At 43.1% G+C, this 26,595-nt stretch overlaps 1 protein-coding gene and 1 long non-coding RNA gene across 2 annotated transcripts in view; one reads left to right on the top strand and one right to left on the bottom strand.

Moving 5' to 3' along the window:
• LOC130149414 (uncharacterized) overlaps nucleotides 1-23,443 on the bottom strand; it is a 132,899-nt gene extending 109,456 nt beyond the window's left edge. Inside the window, exon 1 of the long non-coding RNA XR_008821914.1 lies at nucleotides 23,354-23,443. This is a non-coding gene — a long non-coding RNA (uncharacterized LOC130149414). The remainder of the gene's footprint in view (nucleotides 1-23,353) is intronic.
• CCDC80 (coiled-coil domain containing 80) lies at nucleotides 574-25,777 on the top strand. The gene is made up of 8 exons (XM_056338990.1): nucleotides 574-1,314; nucleotides 1,678-3,587; nucleotides 7,462-7,618; nucleotides 12,505-12,641; nucleotides 13,275-13,423; nucleotides 16,741-16,844; nucleotides 18,444-18,524; nucleotides 21,267-25,777. Exons 2-8 carry the CDS (start codon nucleotides 1,689-1,691, stop codon nucleotides 21,611-21,613), a joined length of 2,874 nt encoding a protein of 957 aa, XP_056194965.1. The 5' UTR covers nucleotides 574-1,314; nucleotides 1,678-1,688; the 3' UTR covers nucleotides 21,614-25,777.
• The last annotated feature ends 818 nt before the right edge of the window (nucleotides 25,778-26,595 follow it).

Genomic DNA, 26,595 nt, shown 5'->3' with positions numbered 1-26,595 from the left:
ATTTACACCATGAAGGGAGAGCAAAGGACGTGACCTTGTCCTTACCTATGTCTCCGTAGGGATTTTTGCACCTTTTTTCTTTTTTTTTTTCACTGCTAGTGCACATTCAAGGGAAATACATACGACTCTAATTTTAGTACAATAACAATGTAAACATTGTGATCTCTTTAAAAAGTGCAAATTAACAAACAGCCATGCCCATATGATGTTTGCAGAAAACACTATACCGACATACATGAAGACCTGCCAAAGAAATTGGTTGGAAAGTGAAGAGAAATTGGATTTCTCTGGAGAACTCCCAGAAAGAAAAACAAACAAGGAAAGGGCAAACGGGAGGCAGAAATAATGGGGTTAAAACCCAATAACTCTGAAATACTGGAGCTGTTACTGACACAGATGGGGAAACCCACTTTGCACAGGACTGCTTTTCAGCCAGGCGGCGTCTGTTCAACGGGAGGAAAGAGAACGAGGAGCTTGGGGAGCGCCAGGGAGCTGGGACGTGTGAAGGAAAGAGTTAAGGCTGGAGTCACCCTCTCTGAAGTGCTCTGTGATGCTGTGCAGCGTTTCAGCCCCCAGAGCCTTCCTCCTCCTCCTCCCTCCCCTGTCCTGTTGAGTGGGGAGGAGGCGGGTTCTGCTGAGCTGTTAAATCCTGAGCGAAGTTTCCCCCATTTCCAGTGGCCACCGTTGTCTGAGGCTGGTTCGGAGCAGGGCTGGGGTTACCCTGACACTTCTGGGGCCGTGGCCAGCCACGAAAGGAAAGAAGAAAAGACGAATCTTTTACAATTTGCTTTTGTTGAAGTGTGGTGAAAGGGGAAAGGGAAACGTCCTTCTTTTTTTTTTTTTTTTTTTTTTTTTTCCTCCCCCAGCATCACATTCCTGTGTTTTTCTTCAGCCTGGAAAATATATTAATGCTTTCGTCCCTGGAAACAAAGGAGCTAAACGGGACGGAGGAAGCAAGGAGTGAAAAGGAGGCTTGGGAAGTTTAAAAGAGAGAGACTTGGAGCAGCTGGGAGTTCCCTTTTCTTAAATGAAATCCGTGCCTGTGTGGGTAACCAGTACAGTAAAAAGCCAGACCTGCAGGTAAATGGAGAAGCAGAGATCCCAAAGGAAATTTCCGCTAACCTCATCACGCTTGTCAAGAAGGTGAAGAAAAAAGAAAGTTAAAAGTTACACGGGCAGACGGACAGGCTCTGGGACCTGTTGGGCTGCGTAAAGATAAATCACCGGGCAGCAGCAAAGCTGTATGGCATTGGTCTCCTTTTAAAGGAAAAAGACGTGAAACCTCATCTCTGGAAGGAGAACTTCCCTGAGAGTGTAAGTCTCAAGTCCAGTTCTTGGCTTTCTGTTCTGCATACCGGACCCTTTCCCTGTGCATGTTTGCATGTGTGTATGTGAGAGCGTGAGAGAGACAGAGAGAGAAGGATGCAGATCACTGTGTCCTTTTGGATAGACAGAGCCATGTTACAGATGGATGATCTCATTTTTGCATTAAATGATCCATTTTGTGCCTTTCCAAAAATAACTGTAAACCATACCAAGCCACCAGGGCAGGAATCAGGTGTAATCAGCACTTTTAAATCACAAACACTAGCCAGCCTGTGCTTTGCCTTTTATTATCGCTTGTGCAAGGTATTATTATACTGTTAACATCCTACTTTTCCTCCTCTTTCCCTCAAGCGGATTGCACAATGAACTGGAGGCCAGCTCTCAGCTTAGCCCTGCTGTGGGCAGCGTGGCTAGTGTGTGGCTCTGAGACGACAGGGAGGCTAGCAGGGAGAGGGAGCCACGGAGTTAGGAAAGTGCCCCCGGCTTACAGGACTCCAAGCAGCCTCCTGAGAAGGTCTGGAGCATCCCTGAGGAGTTCGAGCCCAAATCCCCAACACCCTGTCACCAAGAGGTATTCTTCAGCACCTCCAAAGACACCTGCCAATCTCCTGCAAGGGGAAGCGCGTTCCCAGGCCAGGGGCATGGGGACCAGAACGAGATGGGTACAGAGACTCACAGCTGCAGCCAAATACACCAAGTCCGAGATGATTAAGGATGAAGGGATATCCTCTGCCTCGCAGTCACGAGCGGTACGTTTCCCTTCAGGGTCAAGTTCCCCCAATGTCCTGGCCAGCTTTGCTGGGAAAAATCGGGTGTGGGTCATTTCTGCACCCCACGCCTCTGAGGGCTACTACCGGCTCATGATGAGCCTGCTGAAAAATGATGTTTACTGCGAACTGGCTGAGAGGCACATCCAGCAGATCGTGTTGTTCCATGAAGAAGGGGAGGAAGGGGGAAAAGTCAGAAGGATAACCAATGAAGGAAAAATCCTGGAGCAGCCATTAGATCCTGCTCTCATCCCTAAGCTCATGAGCTTTCTGAAACTGGAGAAGGGGAAATTTGGCATGGTGCTGTTGAAGAAAACTCTGCAGGTGGAGGAAAGGTACCCTTACCCAGTCAGGCTAGAAGCCATGTATGAAGTCATTGATCAGAGCCCCATCAGAAAAATTGAGAAGATGAGGCAGAAGGGCTTCATCCAGACTTGCAAAGCAGCTGGGGTGGAGGGACAAGTGGTTGAGGAAGGCAACAACGGGGGCAGCATCCAGCCTACCCCTGGTGGTGGTGGCCACGTCCAGGTGTCAGCAAGGAAAGATGAGCCAAGGAAGAACAATAATCAGCCAACGAGGACCAAAACAGTGAGAAAACCAATGACAACCACCGTGGCTACTCCCCTGCCTACAGTAAGGACCACTACCCTCCCTCCCACCACCACAACCACGCGTGCCACAACCCGCGCGGTGACCACAGCAAGCCGTTCTATGACGACAACTACACCCCTCCCCACCACGCAGAGGACCTGGACCACCAAGTCACATTCCACCACAGAGTACCACAGGCTGCCAGTAGCCCCCGATGCCACCACGCCACGAGTCACAGCCTCTGAGGACTTCTATTCTCCTGTGTGGAAGGCAAACCGCAGGGACCGGCAGCGCAGCCACTCAGAGAAACACCCGGCGGCCACACGGAAACCAAGCAAAGCTGCCCGCTATGACAGCTTCACAGAAGTCCCGACAGCTCCCTCAGTGCACTACACAAAGGCAAATGTGGGTAGATTTAAAGATAACCGAACAGACAGGAAGGACTATAACCATAGGGACCTGAATGTCACACCAGGGCAACACAAACCAACTAAGAATAAACCACCAAAAAAGAAGGCCCAAGAAAAGATACTGAGCAATGAATATGAAGATAAATACGACCCAAGCAAGCCTGCTAGCTCCCATTTAGAGGAAGAGTTTGCAGCAGTAAATATTCCCCCAAAGAAAGGAAAAGAATCAAAGAAGCATGAGCGAATGGATAAACCTGAGAAGAAGAAGAAGAAGGACAGACCTGAAAAGCTTCAGAAGAGTGAGAAACAGTCCAAGAAGGACAAAGCTGAGAAAAAGGGCAAGCAGGACAAAGACCGTAGCAAGAAGAACAAGAAGGGGAGTAGGACTGAGAATGAGGATTTCCCCAAGCCCAACAAGAAGCCTTTCCTACAGCCTCCGAGGAAATTGGTGACTGACCTCCTGGAATATTTTGAAGGCAAAAGGCGGCTCATCGTAAGTAACTCATTCATCTGAATCTTATTACCTAAATGAAGTCATATCTCCCTCCTAGTAGGAATATGCGGAACAGAAAGTTTACGGTGGCTTTGTGTTATTCTTTTTTGGTGCTTCTGTTTAAGAGGTAAAAATTCTAGACCCAAACAATCACTTACAACAGGGAAGGTTTTGCAGCCTTGTGTTGGAAATCTTACATTCAGTATGCACATCAATCAGCCAGAAATTAGGCTACAACCTCTTCCCAGTCACTTCCACGAGCCACCATATAGCCGTCAGATTATTTTTTTTTTGCCAGGGGATATGTAGATGCCAGGATCTGTATAGTAATGATTGGCAAAATGAGGTTCCAATGTGGCTTACATCCATTCATCGCTTTGGGGTACTTGCCAATGTTACCACATGTCGATGCCCAGCACGTCCTGCCAGCTGGCACACCTGTTTTATATTGGTGCTGGTGTCCTCAAACTGGGAGCAAGCCAGGTGGCTTGGCAGTACGAGGGCATGTCCGACTGAGGATGTGCACAAAGGCGCATAAGACCAGATGCCCTGAGGTAGGGTTGTTACATTTGCTATCCTTTCTGATGGGAATTTGGCATTCAAATCTCCTAGGCATCTTCAGAGATCCTGTGCAAACTTTTATTTTGGTTTGTTTTTTTCTCCTGCTGTTTTTATTAAACTATTACACTATGGTAAGTTTTCAAGCCTGAGAAACTCAGCATGGTCTGGAGTTACTTGTCTCAGGGTTTAATAGCGTTGTATGTTTTTCCAACTACTTATCTAAAAAAACCACTTCACCTGGGACAGGAAACAGTTTTAGCTGTAGTACAAATGTTTTTTCTGGCAGATGGCACATACCCTGAAAGGTACACTTTGAAAAACAGTTCTTTAAAAATATAATTGTGGGAGCTGGTTTCTTGCAATTATTCCACTGCAAGCTGGCTTGTTTCACAGTTATTGTCCAACAGTCAGTGTCACAAACATAGCTTTGACTTTCATGCCCCATATTCCAAATCGGATAGCTAAGATGCCAAGCTAAGATTTTAATCATTAGAATTTAATTAATCACTCTGCCGATGATTCACAGACCTGAGCAGAAGGCACCTTTCTTCTCCCCCTCCCCATTCTTCCAGCTGTAGGGGCTTTGCAGAGCTAGCAGACTTGTGTTCGCCAACATGTTGAAGTGGGGAAAAGCCAGATATTTGAAAAATCTGAACTTGACTGAATTTTGCAAATAACACCTATTAGTTACTTGTTAACTAATACTTAGACAAATCAAAGGTCTGAGAGAGAAACTGTACAGAAATTTGGGATCTTTGAAATTCGGTCATACATCTCAACGTTGTGGCTTCCAAGCATATGTGTAGCATCAGGACAAATAAAAATAAAGCTACAAAAAGTGTCCAAAGCAAAGCTCACAGATGTCAGGCTGCTAATTCGTTACACCAACACAGTCGTGGCAACTTTAAGGATGGCCTGAAATTTGAACCTTCTGATACTAGGCCACTTCTCAGCTGGATCTCCAAGAAAAAAAAGAGTTACACAATCCCAGGTTTTCAGGCCAAAACTCACTGAAGGCAAATGATTATGCCATGCTGCGCTTTTCCAGTATCTAATACTATCATCAGCCTGCTTGCTCTGAAGTTTCTTGGAGAATAGATTTGATTTGCTCATCAGTAAAAGTGGTGGCTGAACTCTACTCTTTGCCCCGCATGGTACATGTGGAAAACAAAGAACTTCTCAAGCTTCTTTATATCCACACATGTGCCTATTTGCATCCCTTCCTATCAAACTGTTCTGTTCCCTTAGGGTCAGTCCTTCCAGCTAGACGAACTCGGTCATTCATGAGTCTTCAAACTCCCACCCTAGAGAATTAGCCCACACTGCTGCAGAAGCGGCGCGACCCTAGTTACTCCACACAGCTTTGCTATTCTTCGTCCTTCAGCCGCTTTAATAGACTGGCTCCCAAGGACATGGTTCCAGTCCTCTCCCAAAAGTCTTTTGAGAGGGACATGGGGTTTCTAAGTCCTACATATCATTCAGGATTTCAGATTGCTAATTTCAGTGTGAATCATCCAGAATTCTGAAGGCTGTTCTGGGTTAAATTCAATTAATGAGAAATGGAGGAACTAACTCCAGAAACCAAAAAAAAATATGCATGGGCTTTCAGCCTCACCTCTGTATAGGGGGATTTTATTGCTGTCTCACTAATGGTGAGGAATCTTAGTTTAGTGAGTTTGAGTTTTTTGTTCATTTCTCCGTGGTGATGAAATGCTGATTGACAGTTCATATATAACCCACGTGCACATATATGCACGTGTACATACACACACGTGCATGCGAATACAGACAGATACAATGTCTATACTGCCTGGATTAAAACAGTCCTGGCACAGAGCTCTGAAGCTTGCTTTGCCTCTTAAATGTTCTATAAGGTTTGATGAAGTGGATCAAATTCAGACTCGACTGTGCGTTCCTGTTTATGGCCTCCGAAACTAGGAGGACAATACAAACCAATGGTCTGGTTTTGATCTCAGTCCTCAAATCCTTGTCATGATCCTTTTTTCATTTGAAGCATTTCTATGCAATTTAAAAGCAATGTGTTACATGTTACGGCCCAGAAATCAAATCCTCTTTGTGTCCGACTCTCATTCACCTGCATGTCCCACCACTGTAGTCATGCCAGGGGGCCTCTGCATAAATGAGAGTCAGATCTCACAAGCCCAGAAATGCCTCTTACATTTCAGTACATTGATGAACGGGATTTATAAGGGGTATATCATAAAAATTAGCCTCCGGGTCATACAAACATAAGGCGGCAGCTAGATGATCACACTTGTTCCAGAATAAAGCATAAGTTTGCAACTAAAGGATTCCGGTGATTGTTTATGACCTTAAGCCATAAAATTTGGATCCAGTTTACAAATCTTTTGTGTTTGGGGGATCGGTGGCAGGTGCTTGATTGCAGTTCAGTGCTGCCAGTTAGAATGATTACATCACTAGAGCTGCGGCATTCTTCTCCACCTTCTGCTGGGAACTGCTGCATGGGACCACTGCATGTGGTTACACACACACCTTCCCTGGAATATTTGCAAATGGAGGACCTAAGCTGTGTGCCTTAAACTTTTTAACAATTGTTAGGAGGCTTTGAAATAAGTACTCTGTAGAGGTTTTTATACTTTTGTTGATGTAATTGTTCCTCCTCCTGCTCTTCCCCCATAGCCGTGCCTTCCCAGCAAACAGAAGTCCCATAAGACATCAAAGGGGCTTAGAACAAAGAGAAGCTAAATCAGCAGCTTTCAGATGGGGTCACAGTGGCCTTAGCAATTCATAGCAATATGCCCATCAGTTACATAAGTATTCAGGTAGCCCCGGCTGTACTCACCCCATGACAGTTAAAAAGCCACCGGGAGCCCTGCCTGGACCATGGGATGAGGCCAGAGCTGCTGCTATGTTCCCAGTGCTTCCACCATGAGTGAGTAGGGGGATTCCTAGATTCATAGCACCGCTGGAGGCTGTGAGGGAGATCTGGTGGGACTGGCAGGGCAAGGGATAATAGGAAAGTACATGGTTTTCCGTAAAACCTAGTGCCATTTCTTCTACCAGCACTATGGAGAGGCAGCGGAGGAGCCGGTGCCACCAGCTGGCTGTGCTTCCAAAGGTTTTCCTGTGGCTGGTTGGATACCTTTGGGTCAGACCTGGGCCTAAAGGTACACTCCAAACACAGATTAATAGAATAAGGCTACAGAGCTGTCAACAGCTCTATGGAAAAGAAAGCCCAGTTCGCAGGCAGTGACTAGTTCTCCTTCAGTAAAATACTCATCTGCTTCATTCTTTACACTAAACAAGCTCTTTTGTCTCTGCCACCAACCAGCTGATCACAACCCCCAAGGCGGACAACACCATGTATGTACAGCAGCGAGACGAATATCTGGAGAGCTTCTGCAAGATGGCAACGAGGAAGATATCAGTCATTACAATTTTTGGCACCATGAACAACAGCAGCATGAAAATTGACCACTTCCAGCTAGGTTCTTTTTTTTTTTTTTTTTTTTAATAATCTTTTTCCATCTCATGGGCACAATACAAACAGCAAAGGGAGAAATCTCCCCAACTTGGGTCAAGATCTAAGCGAGATTATTTGTAGTGGTCCAGTTGCACTTTTGAACCCATTCCTCCTCCTTCCATGCTACTAACTTTTGTATTTACAGAAGTGTCTCTGTTATTTTCCATGTTTAGGTTTCCAGTGCTGTAACTTGAGCACCTTCAGCTTTCTTTGTGGGAATTCTTAAAGCCAGCAAAACAGTGAAACAGTGAAAAGGCAGAAAAAATGCGATGAGGGCATGGGGCAGAAAAAGGAAATTAGGCTCAGCTCTACCAATATTTTGAATACCAACTTGGCTGTCTAACTAAATGGCTGCCCTAACACAATGCCCCCCCCCCCCCCCCCCCCCTTGGTTTTTGCAAGGCATCAGCCATGGATGGCTAGATATTGGCTAGCACAATTTAAACACTGTTTAAAGAAACCGGCTGTTGTCATGGAGGGGAGGAGACAGGGGGCTGGAAACTCTGAAGGGAACTGTATGAGATTATATTCAAAACTTGGCCCAAGTTAATCCTACTTTGAAGTTCAACACCATTATCTCCCCACTCTGCCATATAACATTTCCTCAAGCCTTCGCACTCCTCATAAGGTCATGGAAAAATCTTCATCTTTCAGGGGATTCAATGGCTAAACCCAGGACAGAGAGAAGCATGCTGGTTAGGCCCCTTGCTGTGAGTTCCTTTCCTTCCCAGGATCTACTTTCCTAAGCTTTAAGAGCTGATTTTGGTATGTTCACGTAGTGAATATTCTCCTCCACTAGTAAGGGGAGGTCCAGACCTATTTTTCCCTCCGTAATGGTAAACATATTAATTCAGAAGATTTCAACAATAGCCTCTAGCTACAGACAACCTTACAAATTTACACCAGCGTACCCGATATTAAGAGGTTTACCATTTGAAGTCTTATCCCCTCTCAGTACTTGTAAAGCAAGATGCCCGTCAGTGCGACTGCTTATTGCTGACTCCTGTAAAGAGGTTTATCTTATTGAAGACAGAGATTTTGGAGGCACTATAAAGCAGATTACGCAGGACTTGCAAAGTAGTGCGTTCACCCATATTTAGTACCACCTTCTTTACATACAGCGTTCCCATGTAGACGGGTGACACTGGGCATCCATCTCTCTTAGGCAGCTTTGAAACAACTGGTATCACTGTTCAGGTCCTGGGGAAGCACCCAGCAAAGCCAGTGAGAAGCTTTCCTTTTGTCACGGTAGGGTTTGGACAAAGACTTCAGGTCCCAGTCCAGCAAAGCACTTTTGAATCACGTAAACAAACTCACTGCTGGCTGTGTCTACAGGTGAACAGCACAGCCAACGCTGTGCTGGACAAAGGCAAAGAAATAGTATAAAAGCTGCTAGTTTTGCTTATAAGTCCACGGCATCTTTCCTCTGGAAGTTTATCTGGCTTTACCAGGCCTTGAGAAGAGATGTGTGATGGAACAGAAAGCTGAGGATCCCACCACCTCCAGGGTATTTCAGGTCTGGCATACAACAGGCCAGAACATCACAGCTTTCTGTCTGGCTTCCAGTTGTGCTACGCTCAGAGGGACAGCACCTAGGGGGGACCAGGAGCCTCGTGTCCCCGAATGACAGTGAGTCACAAACCCTGCCAGACTGTCCATTTGTGCACCTCCCTGACAAATCTGGAGCGGTGCAGGATTTTCCACATCATGCCAAGGTTACTCAAGGTCACTTTTTGTGTACCTAGATCTATCTGCCTGTCAGTGGACAGTTTAGGACTATATTTAGCTCCGGTCTGGCTAATAAACAGGCATTGACTCTGACATAGACCATACTCTTTCAGCCTGTTCCAAACTTAATTTACACCCAAACTTTCCCCAAACCACACAAGTGTATGTAACAGCTGAATTCTCACAGCAGGAATTAACTTGTTGAAGAAAAGCAGGAGACTTTGAAGGGTGTTAGTTAAGCTTTACATTAAGTTCACCTTACATTTTTGCCAAAAACACCAAATCCTGAGCTTTTTTAAAAACTTTGAATAATACAGACATCCTTCTATTCTACCTCCCCTTCTCTCCAACCCTTCCTGCTCGCAGGGCCTCTTCACGGCTCATTCTCACTCAGCAGCAGAGGCAGCAAAAGCTCCTAAGAAACATTTTGTTCACAATATTTATGCTGTACCAAGAAGCCTTAGCACTCAGCATGATGAGGTCCCCTTGTAGTGCTGCATCCCGGGACTGAAATACAAATGACAACAACAGAAAAGTCCACAGAAAAGACTTTTCTCTTGAAATTTCACACATTTAGAAGTAGGGAGTGAAAGAGAGCTCATTAACACCGTTTGGTCAAGATCATACCGAAACCAAGAAGCATTTCCCAGTTTCCCAGTGAAACGACACAAAAGCCAAGTGTCACTGCAGAGGTCTTCTCTTCACCCTGAGTTAGCCATGGGGTCCGTTTTCCCCAGCTCATGGGAACAGGGCTTTAGTCAGCGGAACACCAGCCCCACGCCGCCTGCCTTACAATCACAGCCAACACCTAGGCTAGTAGGCCACTGGACTGCTACAAGAAGATGCTGAACTTCTTTGCAACCTGATTTGAATTATTTCTAAAGAGTAACTCACCTCCCCAGCCTGTCTAGCTGCTAAAGATGCATGGAGAAAAGCTTCCACACTCTTTCAGTGACCTTTTTAGAAAGAGCAAAGAGAGCGAGGACTTTGCAGGTAGCAGCAGACAGTCTCAGCTCCCATCGTTCTTCGTGCTGATCCCAGATGTCCTTTATGAGGTAGAGGTCAGGGATGAGTACTGAATTGGAAAGAGGTGATTAGATTAGCTTCTTTTTTTTTTTTCTCCCTAGAAATCACTTCCAAGTTTGAAAGGCAGGTTGGCCTTTGTGGCTTTTTTTTTTTTTTTCCTCCCCTGAAACATTTTTCTGTATCATTCTTGTAATTTAACTTTCTTCTTTACATGTTTTGAAAGCAGGAGAGCCATGGGTCGGTTGGTCTGAGGTACCGCACCATACAGCTGTTTTCCATCACATTTCACAGTAGCATCTTTTGCATTATTCTACCTCCGTATAGGCCAATGAGATAGTCTTTCCTTTTGTAGGGTATTGTTTGCAGGCAGAAGTATGAATTTTTGGTCTGTGTTTTAATGGTCACGCTTGCCATTAGTGACATAGAAATCTCACTTATGAAGCACTGATACATGATTTACATATGTTTTATGAAGTGAATAACCAATTAGCCCCTCCAGCAACCCAACCAACGGAGAATTTATAACATTGCCTATAATTCTTTACAAGACTTTCAACTGTGGTACACATAACCATGTAAAATCATGTAAATTACCTCTATAGCTTGACTAAATTATAACATTTTCTGGTTGGTTGGTTGGTTGGTTGTTTTCTGTAAGAAGTGGATCCAGGGTTTGAAACGTAACGCTCAGCTTCTGATTCAGACATCTTCCCAAAGTTTTAACTCAGAAGTTTCATACAATCTATTATACAGATTGGATCTACTGCAAAATTTGAATCAGATCAGTCTGGTCCTTAAATAGTATGGATATTTAGAAAATTATTTAAAATGTCTTATAGCATAATGAATCAAATCTTTTCTGTTGCTGTGTGCTCAACTTGGATCAATTAAACTCATCTCTATTTGCTGAGGAATAACGGTGGAGCAGGGGACTGGAAAGCTGTACCTCTGGATTCTAGCTCTTGATCAGCTGCCGTGTCTGTTTGATTGCAGGCAGGTCACTTGGGCCGTGGCTGGGATTTCTAAGTGAGGATATAAATATTTATAGTGGTGTCATAGGGCATAAGCAAGTAACATTTGCAGAGAGCTCTTTGGTGCCCAGGTGACATTTCACTTTCTGTGTGATTCAGCCTGTCTTTAGCTTTCCAGGCTCGCATGCATACGGATGCCTGTTCCAGCATCGTTGCAGCTGTATAGCGCAGTGCTGGATGCTACAGCTGAGGCTGAGCTGATGACATGGATGCTTTCAGGATTTGGCCCTAACACACCCTGGATCCAGGGGAAGTAAGGAACCTCAGCATCTCCACAGGCTTGGCTTGTACATGCTTCAAATCTCTGTCTTTAGAGGTCTTTTTCTCCTCAACTGTTTCTGAATGTTTTCTTAGGGTACAGCAGAGAGCAGGTACAAATCCTTCTCAAAATTAATTATTTTCCTGTCAGTGTGCTAGAATGGGAAAAGAGCATCAACAAGCAGATGGAAGAGAAGTGCCACAGCAGGCTACAGAGAGAGCTGAAGAGCTAGGACTGCAGTACTCATGACACAGTTCCTGGTTTCTTGTAGTCACTAAACCTCCCATGTAATTTTTTAAGACTGGCAATGTTAACGGTAGTGTCCTGGCCAACCTCAAGCTGTTCTAGCTATGCTGTACTGACCCAAATTCTCCATGCTGTTTTATTTGGATATGGTGCTTTCCAGCTCCTGTCCTAAATTGTTTAACAGTTTCTATTTTCTATTCCTGAAGTGGCTGCATTTCAGGAGCTGGTGAAATGATTAGTACATGCATGTACATGTATAAGCATATTGGAAAAATCTAACAGATCTTTCCAGGAAAGAGCAAGGCAACCAAGATTTTTCAAAAGCAAGTAGAAATGTTGAATACTAAAGGACGCGTGCCCTAGGATAGGCTGATTTTCAGAAAATACTGGGATTGAAAACTGGACAGTTAGAAGCCATAGTGCCATACTGATGCTTTTTAATATCTTGCCTATGCAGCAGGAAAAGGGCTTCTGGGAAATTAATTTCCCCCTTTCTTTCAAGGTGAAATTAAAGGCAGAGTGCTGTGTGATTCCATGACTATTCCTTTGTCTCACATTAAGATAACGAAAAGCCCATGAAAGTGATAGAGGATGAAGATCTTGTGGACCAGCAGCTCATCAGTGAGTTGAGGAAAGAGTACGGAATGACCTACAATGACTTCTTCATGGTGCTGACGGACACTGACATGAAAGTCAAGGTGAGGGTTTCGACTCTCTGAAAGAAAAGGCATTGGGAAAATATGAAAAAAGAGAAAAACTTTAGGAAATTACACTACAGGCTTGCATGTGAAGCACGTAAGAGACTGATGCAGGACTTGGTCATTGCCGGAGGACAAGAAAAGGATAGTAAGGGCAATTTTCAGGAATTAGGTAGCTACCTTAATTTTCTGCAGTTAGGAGATTTCAGGAATTGTGGTTTCTGCTGGAATGGTGAGCTGACACCATAGGAACAGGACTCCCCACTTGTTGGGGGTTTATTGTAGTGCCTGGCATTCTAAAACACACAGTTTGGCTGCTCAGTGGGATGGGAGCACATTGCTATGGACAATACTCAACCTGAATGGCCTTACAAAAGAATATAATGACAATTTGTTGCCTGCAATGGCCTGGCCTTGTCACATTAGGCAAATAATGAAAACATGCCACTTCCAAAAAGCAGTTTGACTGCAAAACCAGTAATATTTCCCACGCTTTCTAATCTGTTCTAGACCTTGTAACCTGTGTGAAAACAGGAATACTTGAATCTCTGTATAACCTACAGTGCTGTGATACATGCAGGAAGACTGCTAGCACGTGCAACCTTTTATCCATCTGTTCTTTTTTCTTAACAGCAATACTATGAAGTACCCATAGCAATGAAGTCTGTGTTTGATTTGATCGACACCTTCCAGTCACGAATTAAAGACATGGAAAGGCAGAAAAAAGAGGGCATTGTCTGCAAAGAAGATAAGAAGCAATCCCTTGAGAGCTTCTTATCCAGGTATTACCTTCTGTTCCTCTCTGCTGCTAGTTCTAATAATTATTCTTACTGGAAAAATACCCATCCTACTATTTCTGTGATTTTTTTATTTACAGTGTTAAGCAAATACAGAGATGTAGCCCTAGCTGAATGCACCCTTGTACAGAGCACTGGAAGTCAGGACGCGTGTTGTGTTTCCTGACTGCACATTCTTTGGACACTGACTTTCTGTACCTCAGTTCCGCCCCCCCCCCATGACCATGGAGATAATAATGCTAATTTGCATTAGAAGAACAAATAAGGATTAATTCACAGATGTTAGCTCAGTGTTTTGAATGCATGAAGCACAGTGTTTATGTGTTTCAATCATCAACCATCACAATCTCATTAATCCCATTCTAATCCCTTCCACATAGATCGAATCAGTAATTAATTCTCTGTAACTTCCTTCTTATCCTGCTTGAGATAACAGTTGATCTTTGCCAGTATTAGTCATGTATATTATTAAAGGTCTTGCAGATGTCTCTTGCAAAATGTTTGGGAGACCTTCCGCAGAAATACAGGTCTGTTTATACAGTCTCTATATGCCACATTACTGCTCTACCTGCAAGACCTAAATTCCAGGCAATAAACATGTCTGGACTGTGGGAATTCAGATCCAAAGAAGAGCTGTGCAGCTAGAGCCCTCTCTGTCACAGGATAATCTACATGAAATTAAGGCTACCCCATTACTCTAGGCTTTACCTGTTACTACCGCATCCTCCTCACCTACTGCCAGAATCCATGGGAACACATTGTTAATGCCTGATGGCTATAAAAATAATGGAGGTGGCATGACGGATTATGACTTGAGGAGGAAAGGAGCAACAGGTGAATGAATAGGTTGTTGATTCATAAACATTTTAAAATTCGATGGCCACTTCAACAGAAAGAGAACCTTTAACAAGATCCACCCCACCCACCCCAGCACCTCCTGTTTAGGTCTCACTGATTCATCCTCAAGACCACCAAGAACAACCACAGTTTGGAAACTGCTGACCAACACAAGAAAGAGCTTGTATGCTGGGAAATGACAGGCCCCAGATCCTTCTTTGCTTAAGAACAGCCCTAGTAACAAACATACTTTAGAAAAACAGGCAGGAAAAATGCAGAATGTTGCATCTATAAACAGAACTGCCACTGCACAGAACGCATTTGCTGTCTGTGAAAGAAGCATCAGGCTTTAAATGTTGGGTGGACTACACTAGCCACATTAACAGAGCAGATTCCCAGCAAAATTCATTCCAGCTTTGTCCAAGATTACCTTCCCAGCTGAACAAGAGTCCTGGCATCATCTTCCTGGTGTTTTGCTCATTGGGGAGGTCAATAATAATAAGGCAAATATTGTTCTTAACAAGCATGGCTGAATGAAAGAGGACCATGAGAGCCAGAGCTGGCTTGGGTGATGCTTAAAAGCCATATGTATCAGGAGTATCCTTGAGTTTTGGGGCGGGGGGGGCGGGGGGTGGGGTGGGGAGTCTCCCTGTAACACTAAGACACTGGCTGTGCTGCTCCCTGGGCTCACAAACAAAAATGGGATGCAAAATAGGTAGAAGAGGAAGAAAGGATGCACACAGGGGGAAGGGTCTGGCAGGTTTGCCAGGACAGAAGTATTGGCCTGTGGCTTCTGGTGTCAGAAATAAGGCATAAATCTGTACATTAGTGATGGTGAACGAACAGCTGTGAAAGAGTGAATTAATTTCTCAGTAAGACATAGCCCCAGACAAGGACACCAAGTACAGGGATTGCCTGGGGCAGGGGGATAAACAGCTTGAGTGGCTTTCAACCCTTTTCAGCTCTGTGCATCTCTAAAGGAGATGCTAAAAAAAAAAAACAACCCAGAAAGCAATTAAAAGTAGCTTAAAGCAGCTCACAGATAAGATTCCATCCTGATTTATGCCCTAGACAAAGTATGATCCAATTCACCCAAATGACATTTTCAGTCACTGTTTACAGGTAGCCAGGGGCTTTTGCTGTGCAAAATATCACAAAGATTATTTTTTCCCCATTTTGCAGTATAACACCACAAGATTTCCCTCTTTTTCTTCACATCATGTATGTGATGCTTAACGCTTCGCATTCCTATTCACATAACTGTATATACATGCCCAGGACTCTTTGCTGTTTCTCCTGGCCCAGATTAAAATTAGAGTCCTCCAAATCCTTGCTTTTCAAGGATTCACTTTTTGAATGTGAATGTGGAATTTTTGAATGTGAAAGTCACTTTTTTGACTGATACACACAGTATCAGTCAGTCAACAAGACAAAGACATCAGCATCCCCTGCTCTTCCAGCAACTTCTTCTATGACTTTGAGCAAGTCCCGCCATATTTTCTGCTTCCCTCACGTGGAACAGAACTGACCCATTGCATTAGCCTTTATTTTGAGATCTTCACATGGTGCTGCAGAAAGGAAGGCTATTATTATAACGGAGTAACATCTGCATCCATTTAAAAGATCATTTCCTGCTATAAAAATATCCCTGCAGCTTTGCAAATTCCTATAAATCTGATTTATTTAGGTTTAGTGAAGAAGTATCTATTCAAAAAAAGAGGTTGTTTGGAGAGTATTAAACCCCTCTATAGTCAGAGTTTTTAAAAGTTTATGGCATTGCCTTTCCTTGAAAGAACAATGGAAGGTGCTCCTTGTGCAAAAGTCTGGTTAGATGGGGCATCCCATATTAAAGAAATATCCACGGTTTATCTTATTGCCCCACGCGTGCCTTAAATAGGCACAGGCTCACACAGCCACGTACTTAACAAACAAGCTCAGATTTAAAACCGTGTTAAAGGTATTTCGAGCAAGTGTGGTACAGAAGAAAAAGAGGTCAGTGAGTATTTACACAGAAATATGAGTTATGTCTGAAATGAAGATACACCCTAATTCTCAGACAGCCCTTGGACTGCAAAATAACTGTGTAGTTCCAACAGCGGTGAATGACGTAAAAGCTAAATGTCTAGTGAGGAATTCTACAGGAATCTTTCTTCTCTTGAACATACACTTCTCAGTGTTGCTGTAACTACTGAAGGAGGCTTTCAGCAAAGATCACAAGCTTTGCAGTGTTGGTTAGGTGAAGCAGCAAAACTGCAGACGTTTCTTTGAGCATTTTGGAGTCGTAAAATTCAAAACAAGCTTTATCCTCTCCCAGTGATGGATAGAACTGGGAAGATCTCCCATCAAGCTGTTACTTAGAGGTTGTGAGAGGTATGACATATCTCAGCCTACAGAAAACAAAAGCGCTGAGACGGCTCGAGTTATGTGTCACGACCATGCCCTGTCGCACTCTCTTCTCTTTTCAGGTTCCGATGGAGAAGGCGGCTGGTGGTGATATCTGCTCCCAGTGATGAGGACTGGGCTTATTCCCAGCAGCTTGCTGCTCTCAGTGGACAAGCCTGCAATTTTGGTGAGCCAAAAGAAATTATACTCTTGCTCCTCAAACCCACATCCTTCCTGGTGATGCGATAGATTCCTTTGCTCAAGTCTGAACCCAGACAGTCTGAGAAGTCTGACAACTGAAAAGTTTGCTGTAGCTACTCCAAACCCAAATGGAAAAGATTGTGCTAAGCAGGTAGTACAGCACACCCTGACAGCTAAGACAGCTAAACAATGTGTTCCCTGCAATCATTTCTGTAAGGCAGAGAAGCCTCTAAAGCTTCTCTTCGGGCTTGTACTTCAGGATATAAATCGGGGTTTTTTTTCTTACTGCACAAATTAATGACACCAGTACAGTGCTTTGGGAAGGGCAGGTCCTCTAAGACCCAGCTCAGAAATGGGCCAGGTATCAAGGAGATGCATGGGGCATTGGTATTTTTTTCTTTTCCTTCTTGCTTCATTGCCAATACCTGTAAAAATATTAATGGAAGCTGCTTTAATCCAATAAGGGCCCTCCCATCCCCCTCACTAGGTACTTAAGATCCAGCTACATAGTCAGTGGAGAGAGATGGGCTCGTCCAGGAGGCAATTAAGAGCAAGATCCAGAAACACTTTGCTCTTTCCATTACAAAGCCCAGAGAGACTTACTCCTTAACTTAGCTTCTGAGCAATGCAAATACCATACAGGGACTAGACTCCTGCAACAGAATGAAACAGGTCCCATTCGAAAGCTGCTATTTCAATACATTTCAGTTATGCCTGAAGGGAGATTTGCACAGTATCACTGTTTATTCATAATCACTTGACTTTCATTCCAAGCATCAGCGTCATCTCCTTTGGTAACTACCAAAGTAAGCTGACACGGACCACTGTAAATTGCTTTCTGAAGAACTGAATGTAACCAAAACAGTTCATTGTCTCCACCCTTGGTTAGGGACAGCTTGAAGGAGATCCAGTGAGTTCCTAAAGCATCTGTCCTCAATGAGTGTTTTAACTAAGTGATATGTTTCCAGGCATCTTACCCCCAAGTTGTAAAAAGAGTTACATCAAAGATTTTGTAGATAACATGAACTCATGTTACACAAACAGTTTTGACAGCCCCTAAGGTTTGACAGCCTCCAAAGCAGAGGCAACAGTTCAAGCCCCTGCCCAGAACGAATGAAAGAAGCAAACACCTGTCACAAGCTATTCCCCACAGTCATTTGGAGTTTAACTGTGATAGGTTATATGACCTCTAAATACTTCTTTGCTCTGTGTATGACAAGTAAAAACTTTACTGGTGAACAAAGCAGTGCAGAAACATTCTGCATTTGGGGAATGGCCTCTGCAATTTACTGCTGTGTCTGACGCTTGTATCCCTATGCTACAGAACCACACCAAGTGCTGTCATCCCTGGGACACTAGCAACAGCTTTTATGCAACTGATGCCACGTTTACTTGACACACTAGCTTATCCCCATGTTTGGGACAGGTGATGTAAGCCTCCACAGAAACCAGTGACTCTTCCTCCTAGAGGGCTGGCTGAGACTGGGCCCTAATTTAGCATGCATAGACCTGGCTGATTAAAATCTGCCCAAGAACAAGCAGAAAGGTCTGGTCTGACTCAAACTCTCCTTCATTTCCTCCACAGGTCTGCGACATATAACTATCCTCAAATTGCTAGGACTTGGAGAAGATATTGGAGGCGTCTTAGAGTTGTATCCAATTAATGGTGAGTGACTGTTCCCAGTTTCTTCAGTACTTCGCATGAAGGGCATTACATAGTGCTGTTTCTTTGCTGTAATTTCTTTAGAGGGCTGAGTATAACTGTGTTTTTCTCTTTGGTTCTGTTTCTTTTAAGAAACAGGATGCAAAAAGCTTTCTTGATGTTCCTATGCTAAATATTATATAGCTTCTTCCGGACAGAAAAGCCCGAATATCATCTGGAAGTCATCTCGTGTCTTTATCTCCCACAGTCCCAGGTACACTCCTCTGCCTGCCATGCTGTCAAGGACAAAGGGATGTCTGAGCCTTTTACACGCTCAGGAGTCTGCGTCTGCAGGGCTAACGGAACACAGACTCAGCAGGTTCTCTTATATGGGTCCCTGATTCATGTTCATGGAATGGTTTGAGCTGGAAAGGACCTTTTGAAGTTCATCAAGTCCAGCTCCCCTTCCATGGGCCAGAGACATCTTTCACTTGATCAGGCTGCTCAGTGCAGCCTGGACTTGAACACTTCCAGGGATGGGGCATCCACAACTTCTCTGCATGACCTGTTCCTGTGTCGCATCACCCTCATCCTAAAAAAACTCATCCTTATATCTAATCTAAATTCACCCTCTTTCAATTTAAAATCATTACCCCTTGGCCTGTCTCTATGGGCCCTGGTAAAAAGGCTTTCTCCATCTTTCTTATAAGCCCCCTTTAAGTATTCCACTTGCATCCCAGCAGGCTACTTTCAGGTAGCTACTCTTGTGAGATCTCCCTGTCAGGGTACATTTCAAATGCTACAAGTTCCTCGGCTACCTAATCCCAACAACCGCCTCCATCAGTGGAGGCACAAAGGCAGGCAGGAGCTTATCTGTCCCATCGCCACTCTGACTGCTCTGTACGTGAAAGTATCCTATCCTTCTACCGCATATAAACATTAAGTCCATGCCTAAGGAAGAATAACAACAGAGGAAACAGGTATCGTACTTCTTCCATCAAAACTCTTACAGCCTCTGCTTACTTTTCACTGAAGGACTTCACGACCTTGGCTACAGTTCCTATTTGTTACGATCAACAGACCTCTTTTCAATTAATGTGAATTCAATACGGGAGATCAGACAAGTAAACTTCTAGCATGTGTCCTCCTGTGAGAACCTCTACAGATCCGCAAGGTACCTTTGATTTGTCCCAAACATGGCCCCTATAGCTTTGTTTGATTCCACTTATCTCTTGTGTGGGGAAAAAGGTAAAGACTTAATCCCTATCCATCCCTGCAGTGACAGTCACAATCTTGCAGACCTCCCCCCAACCCATTTATTTTACAGACTGCAGCCTCTGCTCACTTGGTCATTTCTCACAGAGTTTATTCCAAACCTGTGACCAACCTTGTTGCCTTTCTGACTCTTTCCCCCAGTGCTGCCATATTCTTTTGAGATGAGAGAACCAGACTTCCATGCAGTGGTCAAGATGCACACAAACAATAGGTTTCCATAGTGGCGTAATAATACTCTGCTTTGGGTTTTATTATTTTCCTCATGGTTTATAACATCTGTTTTGGCTTTTGACCATTAGTGAGCACTGAACTAGCCTTTCGTGAAACTCTCTTTCATAGCCCCAAGATCTTACTGCCAAGTGATAACGGTCAGACTCCATCTTTCTTATGTGGAGTTAGCAAAATTTTCACCATGTGCATCATTTTACTTCAATCTGAAGATAATTTCTTCCATCATTTTATTAACCAGTCACACAGTCTTACAAGGGCTTTCTGCAATGCTTCACAATCATCCCCTGCCCTTACTAGTCTGAGTATCCCCACACTCTCAGAACACTTCCTCATCTCCCTGCTCATTCCTTATGTCCGTCATTTACAAATACACTGAACAGCACCAGTCGCAGCACTACCAATCACAAACTTCACTGGTGACCTCCCTCCACTCAAGGAACCCATCATTCACTCCCACCTTTCAACCAAGCTATCAAAGGTCCTTTTGAAGCCTTCTGGAAATCCGCGCAGTTTGTACCAGCCAGACCACCCTTGGCCACCTGCTTGCTGACCTCCTTCAGAGAACCTCAACAAGTTTGCAAGGCAGGACGCCACTTTGTAAGAGTCCAGCTGCCAAGCCAACTGTGCATATGCATGTGTGTATACCTGTGTGTGCGTGTATAGGTGTCCACTGATCCTAGTTGCCTTACAGTTTCTACTCATTTACCCAGCACTGACTTCTCATTTATAAGCCTGCAGTTCACCAGATGTGTGCTAGAACATGTATTTTTATAGTAGACATACTACCTACCACATCCCATGTCTCACATGACAGTTCAAGAGTGAGGCTCTGTACTGCCATAAATGACCCAGCAAATTCATCCTGCAGTTCTTCACACTATCACACTTCAATTCTTGTGATTTCTTTCACTGTGACTGTTTCTCACATATGCCTTCTGCATTACGTGAACCAGTGAGCCAAGCTGCATACAAGCCAAAGAAGTGCATGTGTGTTGGGTGACAAAAAGGTGTGCCACCCTAGTAGCTTCAGCCTAAGACACGTTTACCAAACCTAATCAAACTGTTGAAAATACATCTTTAGTTCACAGTGGAGCAGTTTCATTTCGGAACCAGGAAATCCTGAACTTGTAAATGGCAAGAATCTTAATGTTGCCAACTGTTGGGTTGTATCCTATGTCACGTTGCTAACTCGCTTACCTACAAACCATGATCATTGCCTAAACAAAATACCAATGCTGTTTTCATGTGATCACTTTCTAGGAAGCTCTACTGTAGACCGAGAAGATATCCCAGCTAATTTGGTGAAAGACATTCGAAATTATTTCCAAATTAGCCCAGAATATTTCTCCATGCTTCTAGTTGGGAAAGACGGAAACGTCAAATCCTGGTATCCTTCTCCAATGTGGTCTATGGCGATCGTGTATGATCTGATTGATTCCATGCAGCTTCGGCGACAGGAAATGACAATTCAACAATCCCTCGGCATGCAGTGCCCAGATGATGAGTATGGTGGGTATGGTTACCATAGCTATCACCAGGGATACCAGGAAGGTTACCAAGATGACTACCGTCACCACGGAAGTTACCACCATGGATATCCATACTGAAAAGAGCAACTTAGCCTCCAGCTGCCTCGTGTCTGTCTTCTAATAGCTATCCAAGCAATAGGTGGCCGCTTGCAGAAAGTCTTCCCAGGCCACCTAGGTATCCATGCCTTGTTCTTCCACTGTTCAATCAAAGGACTTCGGTCATTTACCTTCTCAAAAACACAGAAGCCTTTACAGTGAAGCAATTCAAACCAGTAGTATTGAAGCTTTAAACAATAAAGACTCCTTTATATTTTTAAACCTTTATAAACAAAGGGCATCAGCAGGTGCTGTTTGTATTAAAACCAAACAAAAAAACCCACAGCCCCAAGTCCATGGACACTACTGTAGGGCAGGACATGAACTGTCCAACAAATATTGCAATGCTCTTTTTACTATTGTTTTCTAAGGAGGAAAAAATAAGTATATTTATTGGAAAGTGAGATTGCATTGTGCTCATGAAGAGAAGCAAAGAATCACACTTCAGGACTTTCCCAGAAAAGGAAAATTAAAGAAGCGTGGGGCAGGCTCTTTAATAATTATAACAATAATAATAAAATCCTTTTGAAGTACCTTGTCTAAAAAGATAGCATCCCTTCTACAGTGCATTAACATTGTAATTAGCTGACTTCATTAATGAAAATACGAATTTATGGCTATGGCAAGATTTGCTCCTATACAATACGACGTAAAGTTCTTAACTACAAAGCTGCTGCATAGCCATTTATTCTCTTAATGGGGTCCATGTTCTCTTACATCCTGCCCACCTAACAGTTAAAGCCAAGTTAATGAGAGCTAAGTGGAAACACCAATCATAGTTAGCACTGTCTGAAACACAGAAAACTGAAAAGCGTTATTTTCATCAGAAAAAAACAGAGGAAAAAAATCTCATTCGCATATATTTTAAATGAGTTGTAACTAGCTCTCTATAATAATGTCTTTAATTAAACTATTGCTCTAAATTTCAAATTTCCTTCTACCTCTTCTTCTCATACCCTCCCCATGAAAAAAATAATCTAGACTAAATGTCTGTAAAATTGTTTGGGAATAATTTGATCTGCTACTAAACCAGCTCTATTTCTGCCACACTTTCTGAAATGGTTTTCTTCTCCCTTCTCATCGGTGTCTTTGGGCTTTGGATCTGTTGCACCACCCTACTCCTCTGAAACCAGCGCCAGGAACTGCATGCACAGCCATGCTTTCAACACCATTTGGATTAGATTTCTGAACACTAAAGACCCAGCAGAAAGATTCAGGAATATCCGGAAGGGAAGGTATCGTGCAAGTATTCTTAGTGGCACAGTGGCCACTTCTAATGATGAAGGCATGCCTGACCAGTCACATTTCTTTTTATAATCCATGACAGGGGTGCACATGTATAGATACATGTGACAGGGCACTCTTACTAGGTTTTGCCGTCACAGCAGTAGCACAGGAATAGAGAGAAGCTACAGACCACCAGAGCACATCCCACAGTTTGAGTCTTAGCATTTTCCTGATTTTCTTTTGGGTTTTTTTTTTTTTGCCCAGATGAAAACAGAACCGGGCAAAACAAGTTCACTCAAAACCAGATGCTTTCGTCAGAAAGCTAGTCACAAAAGTCAGACCTTGCTTACCCTTCTGAGTGTCAGAAAGGCAGACCAACGTGGAGAGGTCGCAGGGTCAGTTCTTCCTTAGCTTTCCAACCCTGGTCAGCCCCTGGAGCAGGCTGCCCTCCATATCACAAGGTCTGGTCAGCACAGGGTACAGCTCCTGACTTACCTGTCTCAGGTGACTGGAGCTAAGTGAAGGAAGGCAGGCATTTGACAGAACCATTCTGAAAGGACCTGCTGTCTGCAGAGAGCTTCCAAGCTCTCATTAACTACAGCACTTCCACAGCTGAAAGCAGCAGAGAAATTAAAAAAAATGAATAGGAGCTCTGAAAAAAGATCACAGAACTGAAAGGTTTCTAGAAGGAAATGGGAGGTCCCGTAGCTCAGTTTTAGAAAACAAGTGCTTATTGCATCAGTAGTAAGGTCAGCTGCCTAACTTTCTTTGCCTAAAGCAAAAGCAAAGTGTACCAGACGTCCAACAGCCACCTCCTGTACACAAAAAGAGAAACACCTCTGGGATGTTCTCTTTCAGGTACTCATTTTAACTTTTCTGTAATCTTGTTTTCATGTAATGTCTTTAAATGAAAGCCCTTTTTAAATCACATTACGAACCCTGGGAACTAAATGTCCTGTGCTGAGCAGGAGGAGACAGCTTACAAAAGAGAGTGCAACACCCGACCCACATTGCTTCCCCCCACGGAATTCAAAGTTAAGTTGTGCAAGTACCAAACCCAGCCTAGGCATTCAGTGGAAGTTGCACTAAGAAGACAACTCCAGAGAAGTTGTCAACTTATAAGAGAGGTTGGGATGGGCTCTTAACCTAAACTACACATTCAAATGTTCACAGAATTTTAGGAAGACTCCGTTATTCTGCCTTGTGGTGCTGATTCCTGCCTTCATTACAAACTGGCTCAAAATTACCAGAAACTGATTTACAGCAGTGATTTAAAATCCTGATTTTGCAACCTACCTCTCCTTATTAAAAACTAAAAGTAAAGCCTGAAGGAACATCAAGCCAAAAAATCCTTTCAAAACCAACATATAGTCATCTTAAAGACTATAAGCATTTGGGAGCTACAATACTCCAAAGACTTCATTTTACAAAACACAAATCAAATCTAAAGCACTAGATCTATCCCTGCAGCATCACTCTGAGGATAAACTTACTGAGATTATTGTCTTATTTCTACAGCCCTTAATGGGAAGATTCCACATGACAAAGAAAAAAAATATTCTTATATTTATGTGATTTGATTCAGCTTCAAGAAGGCTGTTTTCATCCCACAGCCTGTCCCTCAAGCACCATGGCTCAGTTGCTACATTCACAATGTAGCTGAAATTACAAAAAAAAAAAAAAAAAAAAGCGCGCTTTAATTGGCATGTTATAAACAAGGGAACACCTCTCTCTGACTGGGAGGTTTTGTGAACTATTTCCTGAAACCTGGAGGGAGGAACATAACATCCCCAGCAGCAATTAAGTTCAAACGTTTGTGAATCTGGGCTCTAAACTACAGCTTAGAAAAGGTCTCTGCCCAATGCATTCATTAAAGACTATGTGCCAAATGAATGCCGCTCTCCACAAATCTCCCCATAAATTTCCCTATTGTCATCTGAGAGGAAAAATAGTAAGCCTTCCAACATGGAGTAGGTCAAAAAACATACAGTGGAAATACTTAATCAAGTGGGATTCACATGATCTATTTGAAATGTGTAGCTCTATAGAATAGCTCCCCCTTGCTAACCAGGGCTGCTCTCCAGCCAACTATCGTTTACAGTCACTTCCTTTAACAAATTTCTTATACACACCAAATTTGACTATCGCCACAGACAGTACAGCTACACAGAATTGCATGTTTATACTTTCAGGTTACTTTATACACTATTTTTATTGCCACATCAATGCAAATCCTTCCGTACTTTTAGACAGCAGTTAACATGCTTGTTGCTGCAAAGGGGGATATACAGTTCTCTTCCATTATTAAAAGAAACCTGCCTGGCCAATTCAACAGAATCTCTGAGACCTCCAACCTGACGACAACAGAAAGATTTCTACATGTTAGACAGGACCAACTCCACAGTGCAAGTTAACATTGGATCAAAAATTATATACCTGATATCTTTGTGAAATCTAAGACTTTGACAAATACGTCAAGCATGATGGCATCGGTGAAATTTATAGAAGGAAAAACCATTAAGCAGGACAAGAGTTGAAAGCAAGAACTAAGTGCACTTTATAGAACTGCAGAGCAGTCATTTCCATATTTCATTTGTCTTAATGCAGATATTGCAGCCAGGAAGGGAAACATATGGGTTTTAAGACAATAATCTTTAGTTTGCTGCTCTGTGGTTAGAGGTATGAGGCTGATTTCTATGTTTTGACTTCACACAAGGCAAAGTTCTCTGGAAAATTTCATGTAAAAAGCTACTGCTCATGTAAATGCAAAGCAATCTAAAGCTAACAATACTTTCCCTCTTCTTGGAAATACCTGCTAAAGTTGGTAGCTGTGATTGAAAAAGGCAATGAACTCAGGCAGGTATCTATTGCAAAGCTGTATGTAATGGAAAAGAAATGAAAATGTCTTACTGCAACTAAGTCTTTAACAGTTTGGGCTCTTTTTTTTTTTTTTTTTTTTTCTGTTGAAGTTTCATTTCCCAAAATGGGACACCATAAACAAATGAAAACCATGTTTCTGGAATTTACATTGAAATATGCTTTCTTATTCATTCTGTATAGATGCAAACTAGGATTCCTTTTGTTGAAATATGGCCTACTATACAAGCACAGTGAGTTTAGCTGTAAAACATATTCCAACAGTAATTTCACATTGTACAGTTATTCTTAATATATGCTAGAAAAAGTTAATACTCCTGGAAAACGGAAGAAATGAGATATAGATTCATAGTTTATAACTTGACAGTCATTGACTGCATATGGAAACAGGCTGCTCCTCTTGATGGATCAATGACAGGAGGTATGTTAATTAATATAGCAATGAGTCATCAATACAGTATGCATAAGTAAGCTGTTATACACAGTGCCTGGAAGCAGGATGGCAGAGGGGAACAAAGGCAGGACTGTCTTCAGTCCACAAAGAAATGCATCACTAACCGATTACTATACACTGTGGTATGAGGCTTTGACACTGAGCTCATTGCTTATCTTCTTAAGAATTCTCTTCACAGTATCTCTCAACTATAAAAGATGCATTTTTGAAGGGAGGAAATTATAAACCAAAATATTTTCCACTGTTCTGAGAGAAGAGGCTTTAGGCACATACCAAGAATCTCTTATCTGCATCCCCTTTCCCTTCCCCCTTTTAAAATTCTCTGAATTATTTGGAACCTATTTTTCATCTCACTCAAAATGCAATCCAGCAGACGCCTCAGCAGTGATTCTGAGATCACTATGCC

This window comes from Falco biarmicus, chromosome 5 (genome assembly GCF_023638135.1).
Source record: "Falco biarmicus isolate bFalBia1 chromosome 5, bFalBia1.pri, whole genome shotgun sequence".
NCBI classification, from domain to species: domain Eukaryota; kingdom Metazoa; phylum Chordata; class Aves; order Falconiformes; family Falconidae; genus Falco; species Falco biarmicus.
Note: the sequence above shows the minus strand (reverse complement) of the source record. Positions and strands in the feature narration are given on the sequence as shown.

Excerpts from the sequence above, each read along its gene's own strand:
- CCDC80 (XM_056338990.1), top strand. The coding sequence starts at position 1,689 with ATGAACTGGAGGCCAGCTCTCAGCTTAGCCCTGCTGTGGGCAGCGTGG. Across the intron at positions 3,588-7,461 it reads AAGGCAAAAGGCGGCTCATC|CTGATCACAACCCCCAAGGC; the intron begins GTAAGTAACTCA and ends GCCACCAACCAG. Across the intron at positions 13,424-16,740 it reads CTTGAGAGCTTCTTATCCAG|GTTCCGATGGAGAAGGCGGC; the intron begins GTATTACCTTCT and ends TTCTCTTTTCAG.